This window comes from Ahaetulla prasina, chromosome 10, assembly GCF_028640845.1.
Source record: "Ahaetulla prasina isolate Xishuangbanna chromosome 10, ASM2864084v1, whole genome shotgun sequence".
Classification (NCBI taxonomy): Eukaryota; Metazoa; Chordata; class Lepidosauria; order Squamata; family Colubridae; genus Ahaetulla; species Ahaetulla prasina.
The window spans coordinates 28,468,849-28,493,610 of record NC_080548.1 but is presented as its reverse complement, the minus strand read 5'-3'; the positions used below and the strand labels follow the sequence as shown (position 1 = coordinate 28,493,610).

The following is a 24,762-nucleotide window of genomic DNA, read 5'->3' as shown; positions in this document are numbered from 1 at the left end:
TTGAATTTATCATACACCAACATGGCACCATATGCCAAAATGGAAATTTGACCTGGGTACAGAATTTGGTAGAGATTTAGAACGTGATAGCTCAGGCTGAGGCTGTTAGAAGCCTGTTATTAGAACACAGCAGCCTGCAATTACTGCAGGTTCAAGCCCGGCCCGAGGTTGACTCAGCCTTCCATCCTTTATAAGGTAGGTAAAATGAGGACCCAGATTGTTGGGGGGGCAATAAGTTGACTTTGTAAATATACAAATAGAATGAGACTATTGCCTTATACACTGTAAGCCGCCCTGAGTCTTCGGAGAAGGGCAGGATATAAATGTAAATTTAAAAAAAAACAATAATTAGGTCTGTTTTTATGTATAAAAGGACATATTTTCAAAGCTCGTTCCCTTCAGATCTAATCTGAAATATCTGGAACAATAACCAAGAACGTAGACAATAATTTTATTTCTATCTCGTTTTCTTTTGTTGCCAACAGCTGTCCTTCTAAAATTGTAAATTCTCTTTCTGGACATTTTTACAAAGCCACAGTTCCTAAATGCTGAGGGCCCCTTTGCTAAGGTCCACCCTCGTCTCACTACAGCTATTGCAAGAACTTGGAATAGCCAAAGAGCCCTCTCTCTCTCCAGGTATCCGATACAGGAGTGCCAAGTCAGGCTCCACCCTTCAGCTCCACTATCTATCCTCTGTTGGTTTTGCAGCAAAAAAGGAAAGAAAGGTCACACTAGGGGTTGGGGGTAATGCTGCTGAATGGCTTAATGTGAACATTTGGATAGAGCAGCACAGCAACGGAGAACATCAGTAGTCAATGATGGGAGGAGAGATTGACAACCTTTTCCTCCCTCCAATACTTTTGATCTTTTAGAATAGGGGTCCAGAACAGTTTTGGACCAGTGACCACATCTGGAATGTGGAAACGTTATAAGCTCTATCGTTCTCATGAAAAAATCTGTCACAGTAATGGAACTGGTAAATCACAATATATGCAGGTAGTCCTCAACTTACAACCATTCATTTAGCAACTGCTCAGTTATGACAGCACTGAAGAAGAGAGACACCCAGTCCTTGTACTTACAACCATTACAGTATCTCTGGGGTCACATGATCAAAATCCAGGCCCTTGGAAACTGGCGAGGATTTATGACAGTTGCAACATCCAGGGATTATATGATTGACATTTGTGAACTTCACAGCCGGCTTCTGAAAAGCAAGGTCAGTGAGGGCATCCAAATCCATTTAATGACTGTGTGCTTCAAATGATTTGCTTAATGACCAGAGCAAAAAAAAAAAGTTTGTGAAATCGGGCACAACCTTGCTTAGCAACGGTCTCCATCATGGTTATAAGTCAAGGACTACCTGTACCTTTATATTAGAAGGCAAAGAAAGCAATCGGCTGTAGATCACATTATCTTCCAGTAATACCTTTGGGGCTTAACTGGTTGGCGAAGACGTATCCGCGGGCGGAACACCGTTTTCAGGTGCCAGGTTGCTGATCCACCCCTTTTTTCCTTCTCTCCTGCGGTCTGCAAGCTCTGTGCCACAAATGAGTCACCATAACAGATTCTCAACTTCTTTTCAACTCGTCTTTGGTTGCAAGATTTTTATTTTGTTTTTTTTTTTGTTTTTAATTTTAAAAAAAGACAGGGAAAAAAAAACACAAAACCACGACAGAACCAAATGAAAGAACAAATTAAAAAAGCACTCAGAATATTTGTTACATTATCATCATCATCATCATCATCATTTTTTTTTCAAGTCACTTCTAAGCCCCACAGTTACAAATAAATTAACAAGACAGGATCAGACCCCGGAAGATTAAAAATGTAAAAAAAAAATGAATACTAGGAACTAACTACCTTTGGCAAAGTTATCACACGATTTTCCCACTGCTCCCCAGGTCGGCTACAGCAACAGGCCAGTCATGTTGGGGTGGTGTCGGCAAGAAACTGGGTTCTAGTGCAGCATCCTTCATGCAAAAGGCCAGCCCATTTGATCCACTCCTCTAGGCGCTATCAAACTGACCGACTTTCCTGGGCATATAAACGAGATTCCCTTTTTTTTTTTCTTCACATTAACCTCAACACTGGTCAAAGTTGATCAGAGAGCAACCTGGAGAAGCCAGTTCATGGAAGGCAGAGGACCTTCCGATTAGACCCGAACGTGGTCCCAAGTCAAGGTTTCTAAAGGGAGATTCGTGTCCAACGAGAAACAAAAAAAAAAAGCCCAGCTTCAACTTTCTTCCGATACCAAAAAAAAAAAATGCTCTTGCATCACAGCTGAATTCCAGCTATCCTCCAATTTAACCCTGATGTACAAAGTGCCACTTACATCGGGGAAGCGAGGCCCGCAGAGCAATGTCCAGCCCCTATTGTCTTTTTTTTTTTCCTCTTTTCCTTTTCCTTTTTCCTTCTCTCTCACGTCTTCGTGGATGCAGTCTTCAGTCCTTTGTCATGGTTCCATCCTAACCACGTCGTCCTTTTTTCCCAGATTAAAAACGTCTCCCCTGGAACCCTAGGAGCTCAATAGATCAGATTTCGTTGGACCTGGGCTGTCCTGCTGGTGGTTTCCCACCATGGGGGTGAGAGGGATGCTGCGCCCGATTCCCCCACCGCCCCAAACAGACCTGTACGGCACACACCCTTAATAAAGCTTTTCTATTTGGTTTATCATTAAAGTATATGAGGTATATGGCGGGCTATCTCCAAAGAGCCTCGTGGTGGATGTCTTGGCACTGTAAGGAGAGGGAGGGGGGTGGTTAGCCTGTCTCCCTCCCTTGTGCCCCCCCCCCCACCAACCCTGGGACAGGCACTGGCACGCAGGCATGTGAGCAAATATTTGGTTTGACAGCTTTGGTTTTACTCTTATTTCCTTCCTCCTTCTAAAACTCCTAGAAGTGGGGGAGCTCAGCAGAACAGAAAGATGCAGCTATTTTTCAAGTGTCTTCTCTCTCTCTCTCTTTTTTTAAACCAGCCAGTTGAAGAAGTATGCGGACTAGAGCAGGGGTCTCCAACGATGCCAACTTTAAGTCTGGAGGACTTCAACTCCCAGAATTCCCCAGCCAGCTTTGCTGGTTGGGGAATTCTGGGAGTTGAAGTCCACCAGGCTTAAAGTTGCCAAGGTTGGAGATCCCTGGACTAGAGAGGTACAGTTGGTTATGGACTTTGACCTATCAATAAAATCATTGGCCAATTGAAAACTAAAGATCAGGCCTTTTTTTTTTTTGCTCTGGATCCATCAAACTCAAGCATCCCTACAGCAAAATTAGTTTTATGTTTCACGTCTTATATAATCAGCCATTTGGAAGGGAAGGGGGGAGATAGCGATGTCCCCCCATGGTTTAGATGTCTCTCCCGTATTTCCTTTCTTAAAGCTAAAGCCAACCTTTAAAAAGAGGTATCGTATCTACAACCTGCTTGTGTATATTTTTTCTTCTGTCTCACTCCGGTCAAACAATTGGCTGGTTTTTTGAAGGCAAAAGAGGGAGCAATTACCAGCCGCCCCCTTTTTCATCTTTCTGGAAGAAAAAACTGCTGCTCCTCCTCATCTCCAGGTTGATAGCAATCTAACCTACTTCCCAACATCCTTACTTGCCCTCTAAAATCTTGAGGGTTTTCCCTCCACGCCATTCAGCCACCACTCAGCTCCATGCATGGAGATAGGGTCATTTTTGGTCTAGAATCAATTCTTTTTTTTTTTTAAAGAAAAAAAAAACACATTTTGGTTTTTGGTATTTTTTTTGTTTTGTTTTTTGTTTCCTTTTTTTCCCTTTTTTATCTTTTTTTTTTGTTGCAAACCTTTACCGTTTGTTTTTTGTCTTTTTTTCTTAATACAGTAAGAAGCGATAAAGCGGAACATAGAATTTTTCTCTATTAAAAAAAAATAGATACCCCCCCAAAAAAAAGTAAAAAGGAAAGGAAAATAACAAAGATCACTAAAACAGTTACATTCCACCTAGAAACACGTTCAGTAGCACATGAGAGAGAGAGAGAGAAAGAGAGAGAAAACGAGAGAAATATTTCTCTCCAATGTTTTTTCCCCCCCTCAGATGTCCATTATACCATAACTGAAAATCTTAAAAAGGGTTGAATAAATACTTGGCGTTTCTCTCTCACTCACGCACAGAATGGGATGAAAACTTTTCCTTTTTTTCAAGTCAGTCTTTTAAACTAGGTGTTTCCTGGTTTGTTTGGGGTTTTTTGTTGATTTGTTTCTGTTTTTGGAAAGTTTCACAGTATTTTTTTTTCTTTTGTTATCTCAAACCCACCTGAACGTTAGAGCACAGCAAAAGCAGGAGATAAAATGAGGTTGAGGGTTTTTTGTTTCTGTCCTTTAAGAAAGGTTCAAAGTACTTTTTTTGTTTGCTTGTTTATCTTTTTTTTTTAACTCTGTCCTTTTGGTTTGGTTTTTTTTTGTTTTCTACCAGATCGCAGTATGCCATGGCTAACTTCCTTCTCTGCAACAGCAAAACTTTGGTTCGCAGGAGTTTGAAAATAAAAGACAAACATTCAAAGAGCCCCCAAAACATCAATTAACCCACCCAACGTATTAAAAAAAAAAAAAGATCCCAAACCATCCAGTTTAGAACGAAACCAAAGACCAAGAAAAGAAATGTACAAAAAAAAAAGTTTAAAAAATAAAATAAAATCAGTGTTTTGAGAAGCCATTTTTAAAGCTTTCCAGACTTCCGGGAGAAAGTCACAGGATCTTATGATCTTGCCTTCTCACTTCAGTTGATTTGGTTTTACTTATTTATTTGTCTCTTTGCCATTTATAAAATCTTGGCTTCTCAACACAACTTTCCATGAGGTATTTTTTTTTTAATCAGGACAGAGAAAGACGGTTGAGCCATTTTGTCTTAACCAGAGAAAGTAAAGATGTCCCCTTTATTCCCACACATTTTTTTTTCATCCTTTCTTCTTCGTTTAAAAGTTTCTTGTGGTTATTCATTTTAGCTTCTTTTGTTCGCTTGGTTGGTTCTTTTTGGTTAAAAGTTTCTCTCGCCTCCGAGTCTCTGTGATACCCACTTTCTGAGAAGATTTTTTTTTTATCCCTCTTCTGTCTTTGCTTTTATTTATATTCCCCAGTGGTCTTCGTTTTGGTGTTTTCTGTAGTGATGTCTATCAATTTTTGGTTTTTTTTCTGAAAAATGTAAAGAATGCTGAAATTCCCATATATATTTTTTTTGTTTTGGTTTTTGTCAGGCACTGGAATATGAGTATTTTTTTTCAGAACACAGCTATAAAAATAATAATAATAACAATAAAAATAAAAAACCACACATCCCATTTTCAGAAAAATAACCCCTGATACTAACCCCAGGCAAAACCAATTAAAAACAATTCCCCCCCGCCACTAAGCTCAATAGAAAATTAAAGCTGGCAAAGAAAAGGTTCAAGCCGATAGAAAAAAAGCATAGATTTAGTGCTGCCCATCCTTAAAAATTTGAAGACTGTGACTTTCAATACTGCCTCTTGTCCTGCAAAAAGTACTTATGTTATATACCCTCTGAGTAGCCCTGCTAATAGTAATAAAGTAATTCCAACCGGACGTAACTCCTTCATCCTTATTGTAGGAATGAGGGAGGTTTTTTTGAGAGAGACAGAAACAAGCATTGCAATTATCTGGGTTTTGATGCACCAAATGCTTGCAATGTATATCCATATCTCAGGAGGAGAGCGTTCAACAAAGAAATTTTGTAAAATGGTTCCCTACCTCCTCCTTGCTTCAAGCCCCAAAGAACTACCGGCAATACAGATTTTGGCTGGCAAGTAATCTGAATTTTGTGATCACAACTCCTTTGGTGGAGCCTATCCCTGGGCTGAATAATCCAATAACCTCTTTGCAAACAAGAAGCAGCGGAAATAATTTTATAAGATAACTCATTGCAGGACATCCATCAAGAAACCAGTTTCCAGAGTGGGAACCCGGTGTCTGATTTTCGTTTATTGCCTTTGAAAATCCTAGCCTTCATTTCTTATAAGAATCCCCCTATTTGTATAAAGCTTCTTATTTGTTTCATTTAAGAAAAAAAAAAAGAGCAAAAAAAAAAAAAAAGCAGAAACATTTGTTAACCATTTAAAAAATAAAGAAAATATTTATAGGAAGATCCTGAAATTAAATCAATCCATTCTTTTCCTACCCAACCCTTTCCGGATCCAAGGAAAAGAGAAAGAATAAATAAGAATAAATAAAAGCATTTTGAAAGACATTCGACCAGACACTGAAGATAGAAAAGTTTGTAAAAAGCTTTGGGTGAAGCTAGAACTGGTGATTTTTGGTGTGAGATCTGTATTCCCCTTAAGGATTTTTAAAGGTTCTTTTAAAAGTATTTTTTTCTTTTTCTTTTTTTTTTTTACAAAAAAAATATCCCCATTTATTGGTTTCCTTTCTGATACTGTCCAGGAAACGAGCAGATGAAAGAAAAAAAAGATAAATCATTAAAAAAATCAAACAGACCATCGACTGTCTCCTTTTGCAGAGGGGAAAAACAAATGAATGCCAAAGATTTGGGGAACTTTTGTTTTTTGGTTTCTTCCTTTTTTCCCCCCCCACTTTTTGCTTTGCTTGTTTGCTTATTTTTTGGTTGTTGGTTTTTTTGTTTTTGTTTTCATTTGGCTGTTGCTGACATTTCTATGTTTGGTTTTGGTGGTTTTGGTTTGCTTGGGTTTTGGTGTTTTTTTTTTTTGGTTTCATGTGTCGGTTTTGTACGTCCACTCCTGGCTACCCCCGCCATGTCAGAAAAGGCAGCGTGGATGCATGCGCCTGAGTCCTCACTCCGTCTTGGCATCCGGTTCGGTGGTTCCGGGTCCAACTTGCCCCATTGTCTGCGCCATGTCACTGGAGGAGCTGCATGAGGAACAAGAGGAGGAGGAAGAGGAAGAGGAGGAGGAGGAAGTCAGGGTAGGGGACTTGCTAGGCATAGAAGCAGCCACGGCAGCAGCTGCTGACACCAGCCCCACGCCTCCGGGGGCAGCACTCAGCAAAGGCAGGCCCGCGTGGTTGAGGAAGAGCGGCGAGGTCACGATGCTCTGGCTTCCAGTTGTGCCTGCAGTGGTACCCAAGATTAAGTTACCACTGGCATCAAGGCTGGTAATTGGCAGGCTTCCACCACTGGCCAGGGCTACACGAAGAGAGAGAGAGAAAGTTGGTTAGACCACATCTGCAATGGCTTCCCGTCCTTAGCCTTGAGATCAATATAGAATTGGTCCAAAGGAAAGACAGTGCCAAGACTGACCTCTTGAAGGATAATCTTGCAGGAAACCATTCTTATCATCTTCTTTTAACAACCCCATAATCCCTTGCGGGGTGGAGTCTGGGCAACAGAATGTTTACTGGCCCGATGCCCTTCCTGTCGCCAATGCGGAATTTTATCCAGCAGATATATCCTCATTGTGCCCAGAGAAAGAAATATCTGCCTCTACCTAGGATGGAACTCACAGCCTCCTGATTGTGAGGCGAGAGCTCCACCTCTAGGCCACTGCACCACTCACAGGAAGCCATATATTTTAGAGGCTTCCTCTTTGGAGACGCTTCTCTCATGTCAAAAAGACAGGTATAATTGAAATGGCACTTCCTTGTCCTCCGACAGTTCTGTCCTTTCTCTCCCCCCAACATGATTCACACGGAAAAGACGCACGGTGTGGGAAGACAGGTTGCACAATCAATGGTTAGCATATATGATGTGAAGGATGCATGTAATGGAGCGTGAAGGCTTCTGCTATGTGCAAATTCAAGATGGAATGGAGAAAGCCCTCAAGATGAATGAGAGGTGGGTGTGGGGGACTCCACCGACTGGCTGCACTCTCACACGCCTGTATCGCACTTGCACACCAGCTCACAAGCAATCTCGCGTCTCAGGTCAGACCAAGTGGCGGGGAAGAGAGGCGTAATTCAGCCAATGCCTCCTTGAAAGAGGAAACGGCGTGCTCTCTCTTTAATGCCCCGGATTAGACAATTTCTATCTGCGCAGTCTCAAAACACTGCAAAAGGTCTTATGTGAAGCCGTTTATCTGGGTTGTTTTTATTCAGGATTCATACCAAGGATCTTGGCTGCAAAAAAGAACCCAGATAAATCAGCTTTCCCACACCAGGGGTGAGGGTGGTCAAAGCGGCACTGGTCGCTCTTGTGGGTGATACTGTGTCATCACTCTTTGCCTTGCCAAGCCCAACCTCCAACCATCCCATAAGGATCTCCAGAGCTTCTCCTGTTTAATTCCAGGGTGGAGATCCATAAAGGGGATCATCCCTGTTAATTTGTTTGTTTGATTTAAAGCCCCCCCACCCCCTCGATTCCAGAACGACTCTGGTGGTTTACAATTATAATAGGAAAAAAAAATAAACAGAACCAATGAGTTTGGATAAATCATATGTGGAGGATACCTTACCCCAAACTGATAGGTAACTTTCTCCGTTGGCTTCTTATATGCGGTACACCCAGAGGTGGGATTCAAAAATTTTAGCAACCGGTTCTCTGCCCACTTGCTGGGTGGGTGTGGCCATGGTGGGTGTGGCCTATTCAGCCTCTTGCACCACAGTGGGTGGGGGGCATATTCACCCTCCCCAGGCTCCAGAGGCTTTCCTCCAGCCTCTGGGAGGTGAAAATGGCCTTCCCTGGGCTCTGGAGGTCGGAGACTTCAGGTACTTCCCGTAGGCCCATTTTTTGCCCTCCCAGAGCCTCCGTGCAGGCGCTGCACTTTACCTGTCATCCAAAATGGGCCACGTGGAGACTCCTGGGAGGGGCAGGGCGGGGTGAGCAGGGCCAGCCAGTCCTTGCAACTACTGGTTCAGTGAACCAGAACTAAAATTAGCATCCGGTTCACTCGAACCGGTTCGAAGCGGCTAAATCCCACCCCTGGGTACACCTTAAACATAGTTACCATTTATGCATTTTCTTTTGTCCTGGACGTCTCAGCTGCTTCTGACATCCCTGTCTATTCTATTCTTCTAGTCAAGTCTATGTCCCCTTTCACAAGGCTTGGTCCTTAATGATGGTCCTCAACTTAGGACCATAAATGAGCCCGGAATTACACCCGTACGTTGTTGCGGTCATTAAGAGGATCCATAGTTATTATACCCCCACCACCTCAACACACAAGCAGGTATCTTCCAAGGTTCGCCAGACATGCAGTAATCCGCAGATGCTGTGCGCCCAACATGCAACCTTTACAAACTCACATCCGTTCCTTCACATACATTTTCCCTCACGCCAGCAAGCCAGTGGAGTGGATGGCAGCCACGACACCATGGTGGGTTGTTGTTGTTTTTGGTCTTTTCTTTCACAAACCTTGTATGGTGGCCAGTGGGTTGGTGGCCATTAGCGCTGGGTTTAACCCTGCATTCACCCCTAGCACTGTGCTTCTGCAATCAAATCAAAGGCAGTGAGTTAAAGTGGGGGCTTTGAGGTGGCAAAGATGATTGTGCTGTTGTCATCCCCATACCCATTTTTTCCTCTCCGCTGTGCCCAGGAATGTATCAGTAGGATCCAACTTACAATAATTGAGTCAATGTAGATTTTATATCTTATCCTCTAGGGCAGAGGTGGGAGAACGATGGCCTTTTTATGACCTGTGGACTTCAACTCCCAGAATTCCTCAGCCAGTATGGGGAACGATGGCCCTTTTATGACCTGTGGACTTCAACTCCCAGAATTCCTCAGCCAGTATGAGGAACGATGGCCTTTTTATGGCCTGTGGACTTCAACTCCCAGAATTCCTCAGCCAGTATGGGGAAAGATGGCCCTTTTATGACCTGTGGACTTCAACTCCCAGAATTCCTCAGCCAGTATGGGGAATGATGGCCCTTTTATGACCTGTGGACTTCAACTAGGGCTGGGAAGTGGCTCACCAGGCTAATGCAGCCTGTTATTAACACACAGCTGCCTGCAATTACAATTACTGCAGGCTCGAGTCCCACCAGGCCCAAGGTTGACTCAGCCTTCCATCCTTTATAAGGTAGGTAAAATGAGGACCCAGATTGTTGGGGGGGGGCAATAAGTTGACTTTGTATATAAATATACAAATAGGATGAGACTATTGCCTTACACAATGTAAGCCGCCCTGAGTCTTCGGAGAAGGGCGGGATATAAATTCAAATTAAAACAAAAACAAAAACTCCCAGAATTCCTCAGCCAGTATGGGGAACGATGGCCTTTTTATGGCTTGTGGACTTCAACTCCCAGAATTCCTCAGCCAGCCTGACTGGCTCAGGGATTCTGGGAAATGAAGTCCACAAATCATAAAAGGCCCATACTTCCCCACCCCTGCTCTAGGGTAAAGTCTGCCCCCACCCTTCTACCTGAAGACCTGGCTCTGCTGGTTGGCCTGGGGTTCAAATGGTGGGCTTCCATTCTGGAGTTGGCTGCTTGATTGATGGCAGATTCCACTTCTCCCACCCTTCTGTTTTCCACCCATGCATCTTTTTCAGTTACGATACTGATGTATTCTCGCTGTGCTATTTTTCATTGTTTGTTTTATTGTTCTATTACCTTACTCCTGTTCCGTTAGCCGGGGTGAAATGTAAAAATTGTTACTACTGGTTCTGTGGGGGTGGCTTGGTGGGGATGGGGGGGTTAATGTGACTGGGTATCTGTGGCCAATTTTTTTCTTTTTTTTACTTTTAAAAGCATTTTTTCTACAACCTCTTTGGCCGAAGCGGTTGTGAAAAAATGCTTTTAAAAGGGTCTGACGATCCCAGCTGAGCCGCACGATCATCAGAGCCTTTTTTTTTTTACTTTTAAAAGCTTTACTTTTACTTTTAAAAAATTTTCGGCCAAAGAAAAAATGCTTTTAAAAGTAAAAAAAAACAACCCTCTGATGATCAGCTGGGCATGGAGGGGGGGGCAGGGATTTTTGCTACTGGTTCTCCAAACCACCCGCCACCATCGCTACCGGATCGAGCGATCCGGTCCAAACCGGGAGCATTTCACCCCTGAGATGAGGCCAATCAAGATCAACTTGTATTATTGCTGCCATGTGGGGGGAGGGGGGGTTATTTGGTGGATTTTTAAATGTTGCAAGCTGCCCAGCAACATCTATATTTGAGTTGGGTGGCTACATAAATGTGTTAAAGAAAGAAAGAAACCCAGAGGTTAGTCCCCATGACTCAAATGATAGCAGTCTTCTAGTATTTGAGGGACTGCCCCAAAGAAGAGGGAGTCAAGCTCTTCTCCAAAGCACCTGAGGACAGGACAAGAAGCAACGGATGGAAACTCATCAAGGAGAGAAGCAACCTAGAACTAAGGAGGAATTTCCTGACAGCGAGAACAATGAACCAGCGGAATGACTTGCCTCCAGAAGTTGTGGGTGCTCCAAGAGTGGAAGTTTTTAAGAAGAGGCTTGTCTGAAATGGTATAGGGTTGGACTAGAAGACCTCCAAGGTCCCTTCCAACTCTGTTATTCTGTTAAGGGGACGTTAAAGAAACTCCACGGAGGATCGCAGTCCAACCCCTGCAGGAACTCAACCCTCCAAAACCTTTTCCAGTCTTGCCACTTACCCCGTACTGGGATTCAGGCCTTGCAAGCTGAGAGCTGGATGGCTGCTACTCTGAGGGCTGGGATTTGTGCTGTTGCTTGGGGGTGGCGTGACCGAGTTGAGGGCGGTGCCCCCTGCTCCAACCGCTGTCCGACTGGGGGTTAGGGAGCAGATTGCTGGGGACAAGGTAGTAACTGTCCCAAAATAAGAACAGGAAGTTAAAATGAGAGCTTCACGCGGAGACGTCCAAGCAAGGTCTTCTGTCTTCACAGGTAGTCTTCCACTTTATGGCCACAATGGAGCCCAAAATTCCCGTTGCTAAGCAAGGCAGTTGTTCAGGTTGAACAACTATGTCCCTTTTGTGACCTTTCTTGCCAGGGACGTTAAGGGCGTCCTTGCAAGTTTTTTTTGCTAATAATGCAGTTGTTAAGGGAATCTGGCTACCCCACTGACTTTGTGAGAAGGTTGTAAAAGGTGAACACCTGATCCCGAAAGTCTGAAACCAGGTGCCCCCTTCTCCCTCCCCCCCCCACCCCGTTTCAGGCATTCAGTATGATCAATCCCTAATTTTGCCCTCTTAAAATCCAGAGCCTCAACAATCTCACAAAATTGTTGAGCTTGTTCAACAAATCACAATTTGTTCCAGCATAGATTGGAATCCTTGGTGGGTCAAAAATCAGGATGCACTTATATTCCTGTGCTTAATGACGTCAATTTAATACACAGTCCCAAGAAGGTCTCATCACTCCACCCCAGTAAACTATTCCAAGGGGAAATAAAAGAAAGGAAAATAAAGGTGGGGGGGCGTGTACCTGTTGTGCTCAGACTACTGGAAGCCTGGGAGAGGGGCAAACCTGTGCCTGGGCTGGTCACCTGAGGAACAAAAAATCATCTATTACAATGTCCTCCCTGTCGAAGACTACTTCAGCTTCAATCGCAACAATACACAAGCACACAATAGATTTAAGCTTAATGTTAACCACTCCAATCTTGATTGCAGAAAATATGACTTCAGTAACAGAGTTGTTAATACTTGGAACACTTTACCTGACTCTGTGGTCTCTTCCCAAAATCCCCAAAGCTTTAACCAAAAACTGTCTACTATTGACCTCACCCCATTCCTGTAAGGGGCGTCCATAAGAGCACAAGCGTGCCTACCGTTCCTGTCCTATTGTTTCCTTTCATTATATCCAATTAATATAGTTATTACATACTTATATATATGCTTATATATTGTACAGTTATTTCATGCTTATGCTTATATATGCTATGTGACAAAATAAATAAATAAAATAAAATAATAAAATAAAATAAAATATAGAGACAAGAATCTGTCACCAACATAATGGACGTAGACACAGGTTGCACGCTTTCTCTCTTGCACCACCAGGGGGCAGGAACAGTTTTTCCAAAAGGGCTACTTAGGACTTCTTGAACGGAGGAGATGGCATCAGCCATAGTGGACAGCACTGTGGAGGACAACCAACTGTATCTCTGAACCCCTGGCTGACCCAAGAGATGCTGCCAGGCCTTCTCCCAGGGCCTGGAAGCTGTTGGCAGTCTGGATGGAGAGGCACATTTGGCTTAACCACTATTTCAGCAGGATCAAGTACAGTGGTGGGTTTCAAATTTTTTTACTACTGGTTCTGTGGGTGTGGCATGGCTTGGTGGGCGTGGCAGAGGAAGGATACTGTAAAATCTCCATTCCCTCCCCACTCCAGTGGAAGGTTATTGCAAAATCCCCATTTTCTCCCGATCAGCTGGGACTCGGGAGGCAGAGAATAGATGGGGGGGCAGGGCCAGTCAGAATTTTTACTACCGGTTCTCCGAACTACTGAAAATTTCCACTACCGGTTCTCCAGAACTGGTCAGAACCTGCTGAGACCCACCACTGATCAAGTACCTGTAAGTTCATGGACCAGTCAATACTGAGGATTTTCCAAGCTTAGTTCTCCATAAGATTGCATTTCCCAGAAGGAACTGGAATGCAGTTTGGGGTGGATGGGGGGTGTTTATCTGCACTGGTTTACTTGCTCAGTGCTGAACGTTGTATGTCTATAAATTGAAGGTCCTTCTGACACTAATAAAGTACCTGCATGGATAGATCCTGCTTTATGACCCTGTAGTCCCTAACTAGGGTAGAATGGGGATGACCGAATGGACTTGAACATTTACTGGCCGGATGCCCTTTCTGACACCTACACAGAGTTCACAGCAAAACAAATGTTTCCTTCGCACCTTAGGAGAGAAGTATCCGTTGCTACCTAGGATTGAACTCTCAGCCTTCCGAGTGGGCAAACATAATGTAAGACGTGTCCCTCGAGGGACTTTTGCAAATGTCAGCGTCCCATGGGAAAGCCACAAGAGAGGTCAACCGAGACAGACGGTCACGTATGAGGGGAAAGTTGGGGAGTTTACCATGTGAGGGCTGTAGCCAGCAGGCTTGCTCTGGGCAGGCAAAATGGGAGCAGAGCTGCAAGGGTTGATCCGTTTCTCCTTCTGGCGGCGGTTGCAGAACCAGACACGAATCACCTCCTTCTCCATGTTCAACTGTTCGGCAATAAGTAAGATCTCCTCTGAGGTAGGCTTCTGGTTCTGTCGGGGGAAGATAGAAGGGTAAGACCAATATCCGCGGTGAGGGGAAACAGGGTATATGAAATCAGTTTTAAATGGAACACTTCAAATGGAAGCATTGAAAGAAAGCAACACAGGTGAAAACTTTTACCTAAGTTACTTTTCCACTGCACGGCATGACTGATAATAATTTGCGGGGAGGGAAGGGACGAGGGAAGGTGGGTTGCTTGGTGGGGGGAAACTTTTTACCGCTAGAAAGCTTTTTTCCAATGCAAAGCGGACATTGGTCTCAATGCTAGTCCGTTTCTTGCGACGTCGGCCCGGCAGCCCATCAAAACCAAGATTGGGACTGTTCAACTGGTTGGGGCTGGGAAGCGTGGAGTCCACGGACATTGTCTCTGCAACGGGTTGAAGAAAAACATTTATTCGCCTCTTGAGTAACACTCGTAAGGCACATCCCCTATACCGGGGGTTTCCAACCTTGGCAACTTGAAGACTTGTGGACGGCTGTCTTTAGAAGATCATTTGACGGCCGTCGCCAGGGGAGCTTTTTATCAAGTCCGCCTGATTCGCCAGTTGCGCCCCTTCCTGGATCGGGACTCTCTATGCACAGTCACTCATGCCCTTGTTACTTCCCGCCTGGATTACTGCAATGCTCTCTACATGGGGCTCCCCTTGAAGAGCACTCGGAGGCTCCAACTGGTACAGAATGCGGCCGCGCAGGGGATAGAAGGAGCATCTCGTTGCTCCCATGACCGGGAGGCATACATTCCTCAGTGTGCGGGAGCAGGTAAGAAGGCCCCGGCTGCTCTGAGGGCGGGCAAGACACAACAATGTCAGCTGGTGGCCCCCAGGGGAAGAGCGTTCTCTGTGGGGACTCCTGCCCTGTGGAATGAACTACCTGTGGGGCTACGCCTACTCCCTGATCTTCGGACCTTTAAGCGCGAGCTTAAAACTTTCTTTTTTCATCAAGCAGGGCTGGCCTAATGATAAATTTTAATCGAGGGTTTTTAGTGGGGTTTTTTAAGGGGGTTATTCTATTTTATAATTTTACCCATTTATTTTAAATATTCAGCTTATTGAATTAGTTTTTTAATGATATATTGTATTTTAAATTTTTTGGTATTTGTATTTTATCTATGCTGTACACCGCCCTGAGTCCTCGGAGAAGGGCGGTATAAAAATGTGAACAATAAATAAATAAATAAATAAAACTCCCAGAATTCCCCGGCAGCATGCAGGGAAGGGCAATTCTGTGAACTGAAGTCCACAAGTTACCAAGTTTGGAGACCCCTGGCCTAGACCCATCTCCTTGTCCCATCCCTTTAACCAGCCAGGGAAAAAAAAAAGTCACGCTCCACTATCTTTCCTTACCAGCGTCATTCAGCCATTTCTCCAGAAGGGGTTTGAGTTTGCACATGTTCTTGAAGCTGAGGTTCAGTGCCTCAAAGCGCGAGATGGTTGTTTGGCTGAAGTCGTTCCCATAAAGCTTCCCCATAGCCAAACCCACATCACCCTGTGAAGGATGGAGGGAAGAAAAGAGAGAGAAGCGATTACTGAGAGAATGCCAAGGCTGCATATTTCGTATTGCGTATTTCCACAATTCCCTCCACATACCGTATTTTTCGGAGTATAAGACGCACCTTAGTTTTTGGGGAGGAAAATAAGAAAAAAGCTGATTGCCGGGTGAATTGGCCTCCCGGAATACCCCTAATCAGCTATTTCCAGAGGTGAATTTTAGCAACAGGTTCGTTGGTTGTGAGCTCTGTGCCTTGTTTTTCTTTCAGCCTCTGAAACTTCTGAAACTCCATTTCAGAAAAAACTTTTTTTTCTGCCTCTGAAAGCCTCCAAAACAGAGCTTCAGAAAAAAGGTTTTTTTTCTGAAGCTTCGTTTCTGAGGCTTTTTTTTCTGAAGCTCTGTTTGGAGGCTTTTTTCCTGAAGCTTCGTTTCTGAGGCTTTTTTTCTGAAGCTCTGTTTCGAAGTTTCTTTTCTGAAGCTCTATTTGGGGGCTTCTTTTCTGAAGCTCTGTTTGGGAGCTTCTTTTCCAAAGCTTCTTTTCTGAAGCTTCTTTTAGCCTCCGAAACCTCCATTTGAGAAGCTGGGTGGGGCTACATTCAGAGTATAAGACGCACCCAGATTTTCACCTTCTTTTGGGGGGGGGGGAAGGTGCATCTTATACTCCCAAAAATAGGGTAATTCTTCTTCTTCTTTCATTAGGGAGAGCTATATCTTACTCTTCCTCATCTGAGCCAAGCATTCTGAGGTGTACCTGCGTGAAGCCCAGTTTGATGCGCCGTTGTTTGAAGGTGCGAGCAAACTGTTCCAGCTCTTCCAGGTCGCTGGGCTCCTCGGGGTGAGAAGGGGTCTCCAGGCATTTGGGCGGCTGTGAGTGACTGAGGTGAGACTCGGGGAGGCCAGGCCGAGTCACTTGCTGGAGAAAAGGAAGAAATCAAAGAAATGGGAATCCAAGAGACCCAGAAAGACCACACCGCAAGTCCAGGCAGACTGTATTACCAAACTCAAGTGGAGAAATAACCTCGCTAATTCATCAATTTATTCAATAGCGATTGCTACACCTGGGGCCAAGATGGGAGGCACTTCCCTCCCTTCATGAGTTGCAAATGCCATTGACTTCTTTCAGTGCTTGGCAGGTTGGGAATGGACAACTTTGCTCCCTAAGATTCAGGGCTTAAAATTAAATGCTTGCAACTGATTTAATACTGGAGAAAACGAAGCAGTATAATCATCTAAAATGGGGTGGGGGGGAAGAGGGCAAACCAAAATATTTGCATGGTATTTATTTCCTTCTTTTACCTCAATGAATGTTTTACATGTTCTTTCTTTCATTTTTTTTTTACACCAACCCTTCTTTCCTTCCTTCCTTCCTTCCTTCCTTCCTTCCTTCCTTCCTTCCTTCCTTCCTTCCTTCCTTGCTCACCTGTGCTGGGAGTCCTGCACGAGGCTGGTTCGGCAGGAGACTCCCTGGATTCTGCTGAGGTAGCTGAAATAAATTTGGTGTCGGAAGCAGCCCTGTGGGGAAGTGAGGGAAGAAAAGGCTCAGTTATCTCCGAAGAGACCCAATATATTTTTGTTCTTTGTGTGCCAAGTTACAGCCCAGTTAAGCCATAAGCAGCAACAACAGCTTGAAGTTTAGTGCCGCTTTAGGCATGAAAGCCAGTTGGGTGATTTTGGGGCCGATCACCAGGAGACAGTGAGTTCTAGTCCTGCCTCAGGCATGAAAGTTGGCCATGTGACTTTGGGGCCAATCACCAGGAGATGGTGAGTTCTAGTCCTGCCTCAGGCATGAAAGTTGGCTGGGTGGCTTTGGGCCAATCACCAGGAGACAGTGAGTTCTAGTCCTTAGACAGGAAAGTTGGCTGGGTGGCTTTGGGCCAATCACCAGGAGATGGTGAGTTCTAGTCCTGCCTTAGTTGGGCAGGTGACTTTGGGCTAATTACTAGGAGACAGCGAGTTCTAGCCCTTAGGCATGAAAGTTGGCTGGGTGACTTTGGGCCAATCACCAGGAGACAGTGAGTTCTAGTCCTTAGACAGGAAAGCTGGCTGGGTGGCTTTGGGCCAATCACCAGGAGATGGTGAGTTCTAGTCCTGCCTTAGTTGGGCAGGTGACTTTGGGCTAATTACTAGGAGACAGCGAGTTCTAGCCCTTAGGCATGAAAGTTGGCTGGGTGACTTAGGGCCAATCACCAGGAGATGGTGAGTTCTAGTCCTTAGACAGGAAAGTTGGCTGGGTGGCTTTGGGCCAATCACTAGGAGACAGTGAGTTCTAGTCCTTAGACAGGAAAGTTGGCTGGGTGGCTTTGGGCCAATCACCAGGAGATGGTGAGTTCTAGTCCTGCCTTAGTTGGGCAGGTGACTTTGGGCTAATTACTAGGAGACAGCGAGTTCTAGCCCTTAGGCATGAAAGTTGGCTGGGTGGCTTTGGGCCAATCACCAGGAGACGGTGAGTTCTAGTCCTTAGACAGGAAAGTTGGCTGGGTGGCTTTGGGCCAATCACTAGGAGACAGTGAGTTCTAGTCCTTAGACAGGAAAGTTGGCTGGGTGGCTTTGGGCCAATCACCAGGAGATAGTGAGTTCTAGTCCTGCCTTAGTTGGGCAGGTGACTTTGGGCTAATCCCTAGGAGACAGTGAGTTCTAGTACTTAGGCATGAAAGTTGGCTGGGTGACTTAGGGCCAATCACCCGGAGACCGTGAAGTCTAGTCTGCCTTAGGCATGAAAGCCAACTGGGTGACTTTGGACTAATCTTTCTCTCTCAGTCCAACCCACCTCACAGAGTTGTTATGGTGTGGGAAAGAGGAAGAAGAAGAAGTATTAGGCATGTCTGCCACCTCGAGTTGTTTATTAAAATAATAATAAAGGAGGGATGCTTTTTTTAAAAAAAAAAATCTCCTCACCTTGCTGTCCCTGCTGGGCCTGTGGCAGCAGGAACTGTGCAGGTGGCTGGAGAGGGTGCCCTGGGACAAGGACCAACTGCTGGAGCTGCAGCAGCTGCTGGATATCCTAGAAGAAAAAGAATCGGGAGGAGAAACAGGCTGAAAACATCTCCACTCAGTGCACAGTTTATTATTATTATTGTTTATATTTATATACCGCCCTATCTCCCAAAGGACTCAGGGCGGTTTACAGGCATTTAAAAAACAAAAAATACAATAAATACAATTCTAAAAACAATTAAAAAACTTATTCAAAAGCCTTAATTAAAAATATAAAAATTAAAACCCAAGATAAAACCCACAAACTAAAATCTAACTCAGTCCTGCGCAATTAAATAGATATGTTTTAAGCTCGCGGCGGAAGGTCCGAAGGTCCGAAAGCTGTCGAAGTCCTGGGGGCAGTTCATTCCAGAGGGTGGGAGCCCCCACAGAGAAGGCCCTTCCCCTGGGCGTCGCCAGACGACATTGCCTCGCTGGCGGCACCCTGGGGGGTCCCTCTCTGTGAGGCGCGGGTCGGTGAGAGGTATTCGGTGGCAGCAGGCGGTCCCGTGATAACCCGGCCCTATGCCATGGGCGCTTTAAAGGTGGTCACCAAAACCTTGAAGCGCACGCCGAAGGCCACAGGCAGCCAGTGCAGTCTGCGCAGGATGGGTGTTATACGGGAGCCACGAGGGGCTCCATCTATCACCCGCGCAGCCGCATTCTGGACTAACTGCAGCCTCCGGATGCCCTTCAAGGGGAGCCCCATGTAGAGAGCATTGCAGTAATCCAGGCGAGACGTCACGAGTGCGTGGGTGACCGTGCATAGGGCATCCCGGTCCAGAAAGGGGCGCAACTGGCGTACCAGGCGAACCTGGTAGAACGCTCTCCTGGAGACGGCCGTCAAATGATCTTCTAGAGACAGCCGTTCATCCAGGAGGACGCCTAAGTTGCGAACCCTCTCCATCGGGGCCACTGACTCGCCACCGATGGTCAGCCGCGGTCAGCCGCGGTTACCCAATTTTCAATGCGGTTGAACTTCCTGAGAGACTCCTGAGAATTATACTTGCCCTGAGACCACTGAGCACTTTTCTCCCCTGGAACCATGGCTGCCGTGAGCTTCCCGGAAAAAGAGGCGATGGCTAGGGCAGGAGTCTCCAACCTTGGCAACTTTAAGACTCATGGACTTCAACTCCCAGAGTTCCTCAGCCACTGAAGCTGGCTGAGGAACTCTGGGAGTTGAAGTCCACAAGTCTTAAAGTTGCCAAGGTTGGAGACCCCTGGGCTAGGGGACCAGTTTCAATGGACAATGCAAAGCAGGCCATGTCTCAGGCCATCCAAGAACCAGGGTTTTTTTTCCTTTGAAACACCCCACCCCCTGCAAAGCACTGCTTCATGCACAAGCCCTTACCTGTGCCGTGAGTTGGATTGGTTGGGACAAGGCCAGCTGGGGCGCCTGGGGCTGGCTCTGTGGTGCTGGCAGTTCAGACCCAGGTTGCTGAGAGGAGGCGGCGGCGGCGGCGGCAGCATTAGACTGCTGTACGGCAGCCGCCAAAAGCTGTGCTTGCGCCTGCTGCAGGAGCAGCTGCTGTTGAGCGGGCATCAGGGCAGTGAGCTGTATAAGAGAGGAGGCGGCAGGCAGGGCGGGCAGCAAGCAGGAGGCAAAGGGACAGGAAGGAAGGAAGGAAGGAAGGAAGGAAGGAAGGAAGGAAGGAAGGAAGGAAGGAAGGAAGGAAGGAAGGAAGGAAGGAAGGAAGGAAGAAAGAAAGAAAGAAAGAAAGAAAGAAAGAAAGAAAGAAAGAAAGAAAGAAAGAAAGAAAGAAAGAAAGAGAAAAAGAAAGATCAGAAAAGGGATGGAGGAAGGAAGTATCCGAGGAAAGGAAGAAGGATCAGAGAGAAGTAAGAAGGAAGGAAGGAAGGATCAGAGGGAAGGAAGAAGAAAGGATCAGAGAGAAGGAAGGATCAGAGAAGGAAGGGAGGGAGGAAGGGAGGATGGATGGATCAGTGGGAAGGAAGAAGGAAGGATCAGAGAGAAGGAAGGGAGGAGGGAGGAGGGAGGGGGGGGGGGGAGGAAGGAAGGAAGGATTAGAGAATGAAGGGAGGGAGTGAGGAAGGAAGGAAAGAAGGAAGGAAGGAAGGAAGGAGAAAGAAAGGCAGACAGAAAAAGAAAGAGAGAGAGAGAGAGAGAAAGAAAGAAGGAAGAAAGAAAGAAAGAAAGAAAGAAAGAAAGAAAGAAAGAAAGAAAGAAAGAAAGATCAGAAAAGGGACGGAGGAAGGAAGTATCCGAGGAAGGAAGAAGGATCAGAGAAGTAAGAAGGAAGGATCAGAGGAAGGAAGAAGAAAGGATCAGAAGGAAGGGAGGAGGAGGAGGAGGGAGGAGGGAGGGAGGAAGGAAGGAAGGATTAGAGAATGAAGGGAGGGAGTGAGGAAGGAAGGAAGAAGAAAGAAAGAAGGAAGGAAGGAGAAAGAAAGGCAGACAGAAAAAGAAAGAGAGAGAGAGAGAGAGAGAAAGAAAGAAGGAAGAAAGAAAGAAAAAGAAAGAAAGAAAGAAAGAAAGAAAGAAAGAAAGAAAGAAAGAAAGATCAGAAAAGGGACGGAGGAAGGAAGTATCCGAGGAAAGGAAGAAGGATCAGAGAGAAGTAAGAAGGAAGGATCAGAGGGAAGGAAGAAGAAAGGATCAGAGAGAAGGAAGGATCAGAGAAGGAAGGGAGGGAGGAAGGGAGGATGGATGGATGGATGGATCAGTGGGAAGGAAGAAGAAAGGATCAGAGAGAAGGAAGGATCAGAGAATGAAGGGAGGGAGGGAGGGAGGGAGGGAGGGAGGGAGGGAGGAAGGAAGGAAGGAAGGAAGGAAGGAAGGAAGGAAGGAAGGAAGGAAGGAAGGAAGGAAGGAAGGAAGGAAGGAGCAAGTCAGTCAAAGTCATTCCCTGCCCTCAGCAAAGAGCCAGAAATGTTCTCAGATAGCCAGCCATGCAGTTCTTCTTTTGACTCTCACACACTATGGAGAACTTGGCCAGGTGGGAGAGAAACGGCTGTGTTGCTGATTGAAGTGTGTGGAGGTTGAGGGAAAGGGGTACCTCTTGAAGTCCACTGGAAAAGGCACAGGAGGGATAAGGGAGGGTTGCTGCTAAGAGGGAGGCAGCAGTTGAGTTCTACTACGCAGGGTGGAATGACATCTCCTTCTCCAGCAACCTTTGGGGCAGAGCTGAGATATCTCCACCTGCTTCCCTGGCCTCCATCCTCCCCAGGAGAGTATTAACATATACAACCGAAGTGAACGTGGGGCTCCAAAACAGTCCATTTCCTTCCCTTCCTTGTGTGGGTCAGACAACCCCTCCCAATGTGATATAGACCAGTTGTTTTGGGGGATTACAAGTAGTCCTCAATTTACGACAGTTTGTTTTGGGACCAAAGTTACAACAGCACTGAAAAAAGCGACTTAGATTGGGGGTCTTCAACCTTGGCAACTTTAAGCCTGGAGGACTTCAATTCCCAGAATTCTGGGAGTTGAAGTCTGCCAGGCTTAAAGTTGCCCAGGTCGGAGACCCCTGACTTAGATGACCATTTTTCACACTTATGACCGTTGCAAGCATCCCCACAGTCTCTTGGCAACGGGCTCCTATTTATGACGGTGGCAGTGTCTGGAGGGTCACGTGATCCCCTTTTGCGACCTTCCGACAAGCAAAGTCAACGGGGAAGCCCAGGTTCACTTAACGTCCGTGTGACTATTTATTTCATTTATTTATTGGAATTTGTCAAACAAAAACGAGTAACGAGAATAAGAGAATAAAAATACAATGACAGGGACGATAGGCACGTTAGTGCGCTTATGCACGCCCCCCCCCCCACTGATCACTTACGTGTGAAGTTAGGGTCCATGGAAGTCAATTTGTGACTGAAACTGTGAAAATTTGTAGCTGAGACAACTGAATCAGGTAGGTCATTCCAGACTTTTGACAACTCTAACTTACCAGCCGCAGCGATTCACTTAACAACTGTGGCAAGAAAAGTCGTAAAATGGTACAAAAGTCGCTTAACAAACCTAACGACAGAAATTGTGGGCTCAATTGTGGCCCTAAGTCGAGGACTACCTGTACTTATATGAACATCTATGTTCCATGGTGGCGCAGTGGTTGGAATGGAGTACTGCAGGCTAATTCTGCTGACTGCCAACTGCAAGCAGTTTGGCAGTTCGATTCTCAGTAGCTCAAGGTTGACTTGGCCTTCCGTCCTTCCAAGGTCAGGAAAATGAGGAGCTAGATTGTTGAGGCAAATAGGCTGACATTGTAAACTGCTTAGAGAAGGCCATGAAGCAGTGTGAAGGGGTAGATAAGTGCTATTGTTAGTGCTAATCCTACAGTGAATATTTGAATTTTGCCAGCGTGGATTGCAAGCTCCACTTTCCTCAACCTTTGATGGCAATAGTCGGTGAGGAAATAATTCAAGAGGTTTCAATCTGTTCCACCTCACCTCGCTTCATCCAAGGGTGAATTGCAGAAACTGCCTGTTGCACTTACCCCAGCAAGTTGGCTGCCCGCTAACATGAGCTGAGCCTGGGGTAGGTGCGGCTGCTGAGCTTGTGGGGCTGGGGCTGGGGCTGGAGGCATTTCTGTAGAGTCTTCAGCTTTGATCTGGAAGGGAATCATGAATTAATCATGAATTGAATTATCAATTAATTGTTAATTACTATTTATTGAATTGTGGTGTTTCCACCAGTCTTAGACTGTAAATCTAACTGCAGATTACCCAATAGAATAATAGGCACCTTCCATGCAATTATAAAACATCTGGAGCAACACTTCATCGGCAGTGACAAAATCACCATCAGTCAATTGCAAAAGACAGCTTTACTCGGAACAGCTTACATCCTGCGACGATACTTCTAACACCATCAAACATCCACATCTGTCTATCCCAGTTGTTTGGGAAGGACCAGAGAGGCCAGGGGTCAGCAACCTGCGGCTCTGGAGCCGCATGTGGCTCTTTCATCCCTCTGCTGTGGCTCCCTGTTGCTGGTCGGCTCCGCAATTGATAGGTCTTTCGGTTAGGACAAGTAGAGGGAAAAGGACGCCGCACTAGGAGGGGACTCTATGGTAGGGGGTGATTCAGTGGAGGCCCTCAACTGCAGCCAAGATCATGTGCCCCTCGACGTGAGGAATTCCAAGCCAGGGGATCCAAATCCTGCAAAGTTAAAATCTCTGCTATGCTGCAGCTATTTAGTAAGGAGTTCTTTGTAGGGATGAGAAATAATGCAGTACAATACATTCACATCCCGCCCACTGACCAGTGTGAGATTATTTATCGTCACTTGGCTTCCTGTTTTGCTGCCAGGGTTGGGGCGCAGGGAATTCCCCCCTTAAACCAACCTTGATTCACAAGTTCCTATCAGGTTGATAACAAAAGCGCAGGGCACTTCCCATTGTGGAGAGGGGGGGGGGTGTCTTTCTTTGTCAGCTTACAATTTTGACCTGCAATGCCTGGCTCTGCCCTTTCTTGGGAGGGGGAGTTTCAGGATTTCCGGGGGGGGGGGAGCAGCCTGAAGGGCCGCCCAGAATTGTTTGCAATATTGCAGAAAGTGCAACTCTTAAAATTATGTAAAGAGCTGAGCTGTTGAAGTTATCTAATTCTATGTCTCAAAGAGAGAGAGAGAGAGAGGAAAAAAGGGAACAGATTGTGGTTTGGGTAATATGCAAATTTTTTCTCTGCAATCAGTTAATCAAAATGCAAGTGATTAATCCCACTAAACAGACACGCACAGAGAGAGTTTACAGACTTCTCATAGCATCCTTCAAGCAAGGGTTTTGGTCGCACTTCAAAGCTTAACAGACCCCTAGAGTCAGACAAGGATAGAGTGGCAATTTAAAAACTGGGGCGCTGAATTATGGCCTGTGACCTCTCCTTCCATCAGACCTCCAAGATTTAAGAAGATTATGCATATAATCACTGACAAATTAAGATGTTTGCTGAGCTGGTCATAAAGACTTAGTACACAGTTTTGAAGCATTCGCCTAGAGCAGGGGTCTCCAACCGTGGCAACTTTAAGCCTGGCGGACTTCAACTGCCAGAATTCCCCAGCCAGCAAAGCTGGCTGGGGAATTCTGGGAATTGAAGTCCGCCAGGCTTAAAGTTGCCAAGGTGGGAGACCCCCGGCCTAGACCCGGGTTTCTCAACCGTGGCAATTTGAAGATGGGTGGACTTCAACTCCCAGAATTCCCCAGAACAAAAGGTGACCACTCCTATGACCTCATCCCCCAAGAATCTACCTTTTTCCCCTCTCCTG

General features: G+C 45.7%; 1 protein-coding gene across 3 annotated transcripts in view; it reads right to left on the bottom strand.

The window, feature by feature from the left end:
* Window positions 1-1,666: 1,666 nt before the first annotated feature.
* POU2F2 (POU class 2 homeobox 2) overlaps window positions 1,667-24,762 on the bottom strand; it is a 36,620-nt gene continuing 13,524 nt past the window's right edge. The window contains exons 5-16 of one of the 3 annotated variants that reach the window (XM_058196366.1): window positions 23,000-23,113; window positions 19,894-20,097; window positions 18,465-18,570; window positions 16,990-17,081; window positions 16,321-16,482; window positions 15,425-15,566; window positions 14,300-14,448; window positions 13,895-14,071; window positions 12,289-12,349; window positions 11,499-11,670; window positions 9,291-9,364; window positions 1,667-7,127 (exon numbers count right to left, since the gene is read on the bottom strand). In XM_058196366.1, the coding sequence (XP_058052349.1) occupies window positions 6,778-7,127; window positions 9,291-9,364; window positions 11,499-11,670; window positions 12,289-12,349; window positions 13,895-14,071; window positions 14,300-14,448; window positions 15,425-15,566; window positions 16,321-16,482; window positions 16,990-17,081; window positions 18,465-18,570; window positions 19,894-20,097; window positions 23,000-23,113 (1,803 nt within the window). In that variant the 3' untranslated portion in view covers window positions 1,667-6,777. The remainder of the gene's footprint in view (window positions 7,128-9,290; window positions 9,365-11,498; window positions 11,671-12,288; window positions 12,350-13,894; window positions 14,072-14,299; window positions 14,449-15,424; window positions 15,567-16,320; window positions 16,483-16,989; window positions 17,082-18,464; window positions 18,571-19,893; window positions 20,098-22,999; window positions 23,114-24,762) is intronic. The other 2 variants (XM_058196364.1, XM_058196365.1) reach the window with 2 other exon arrangements.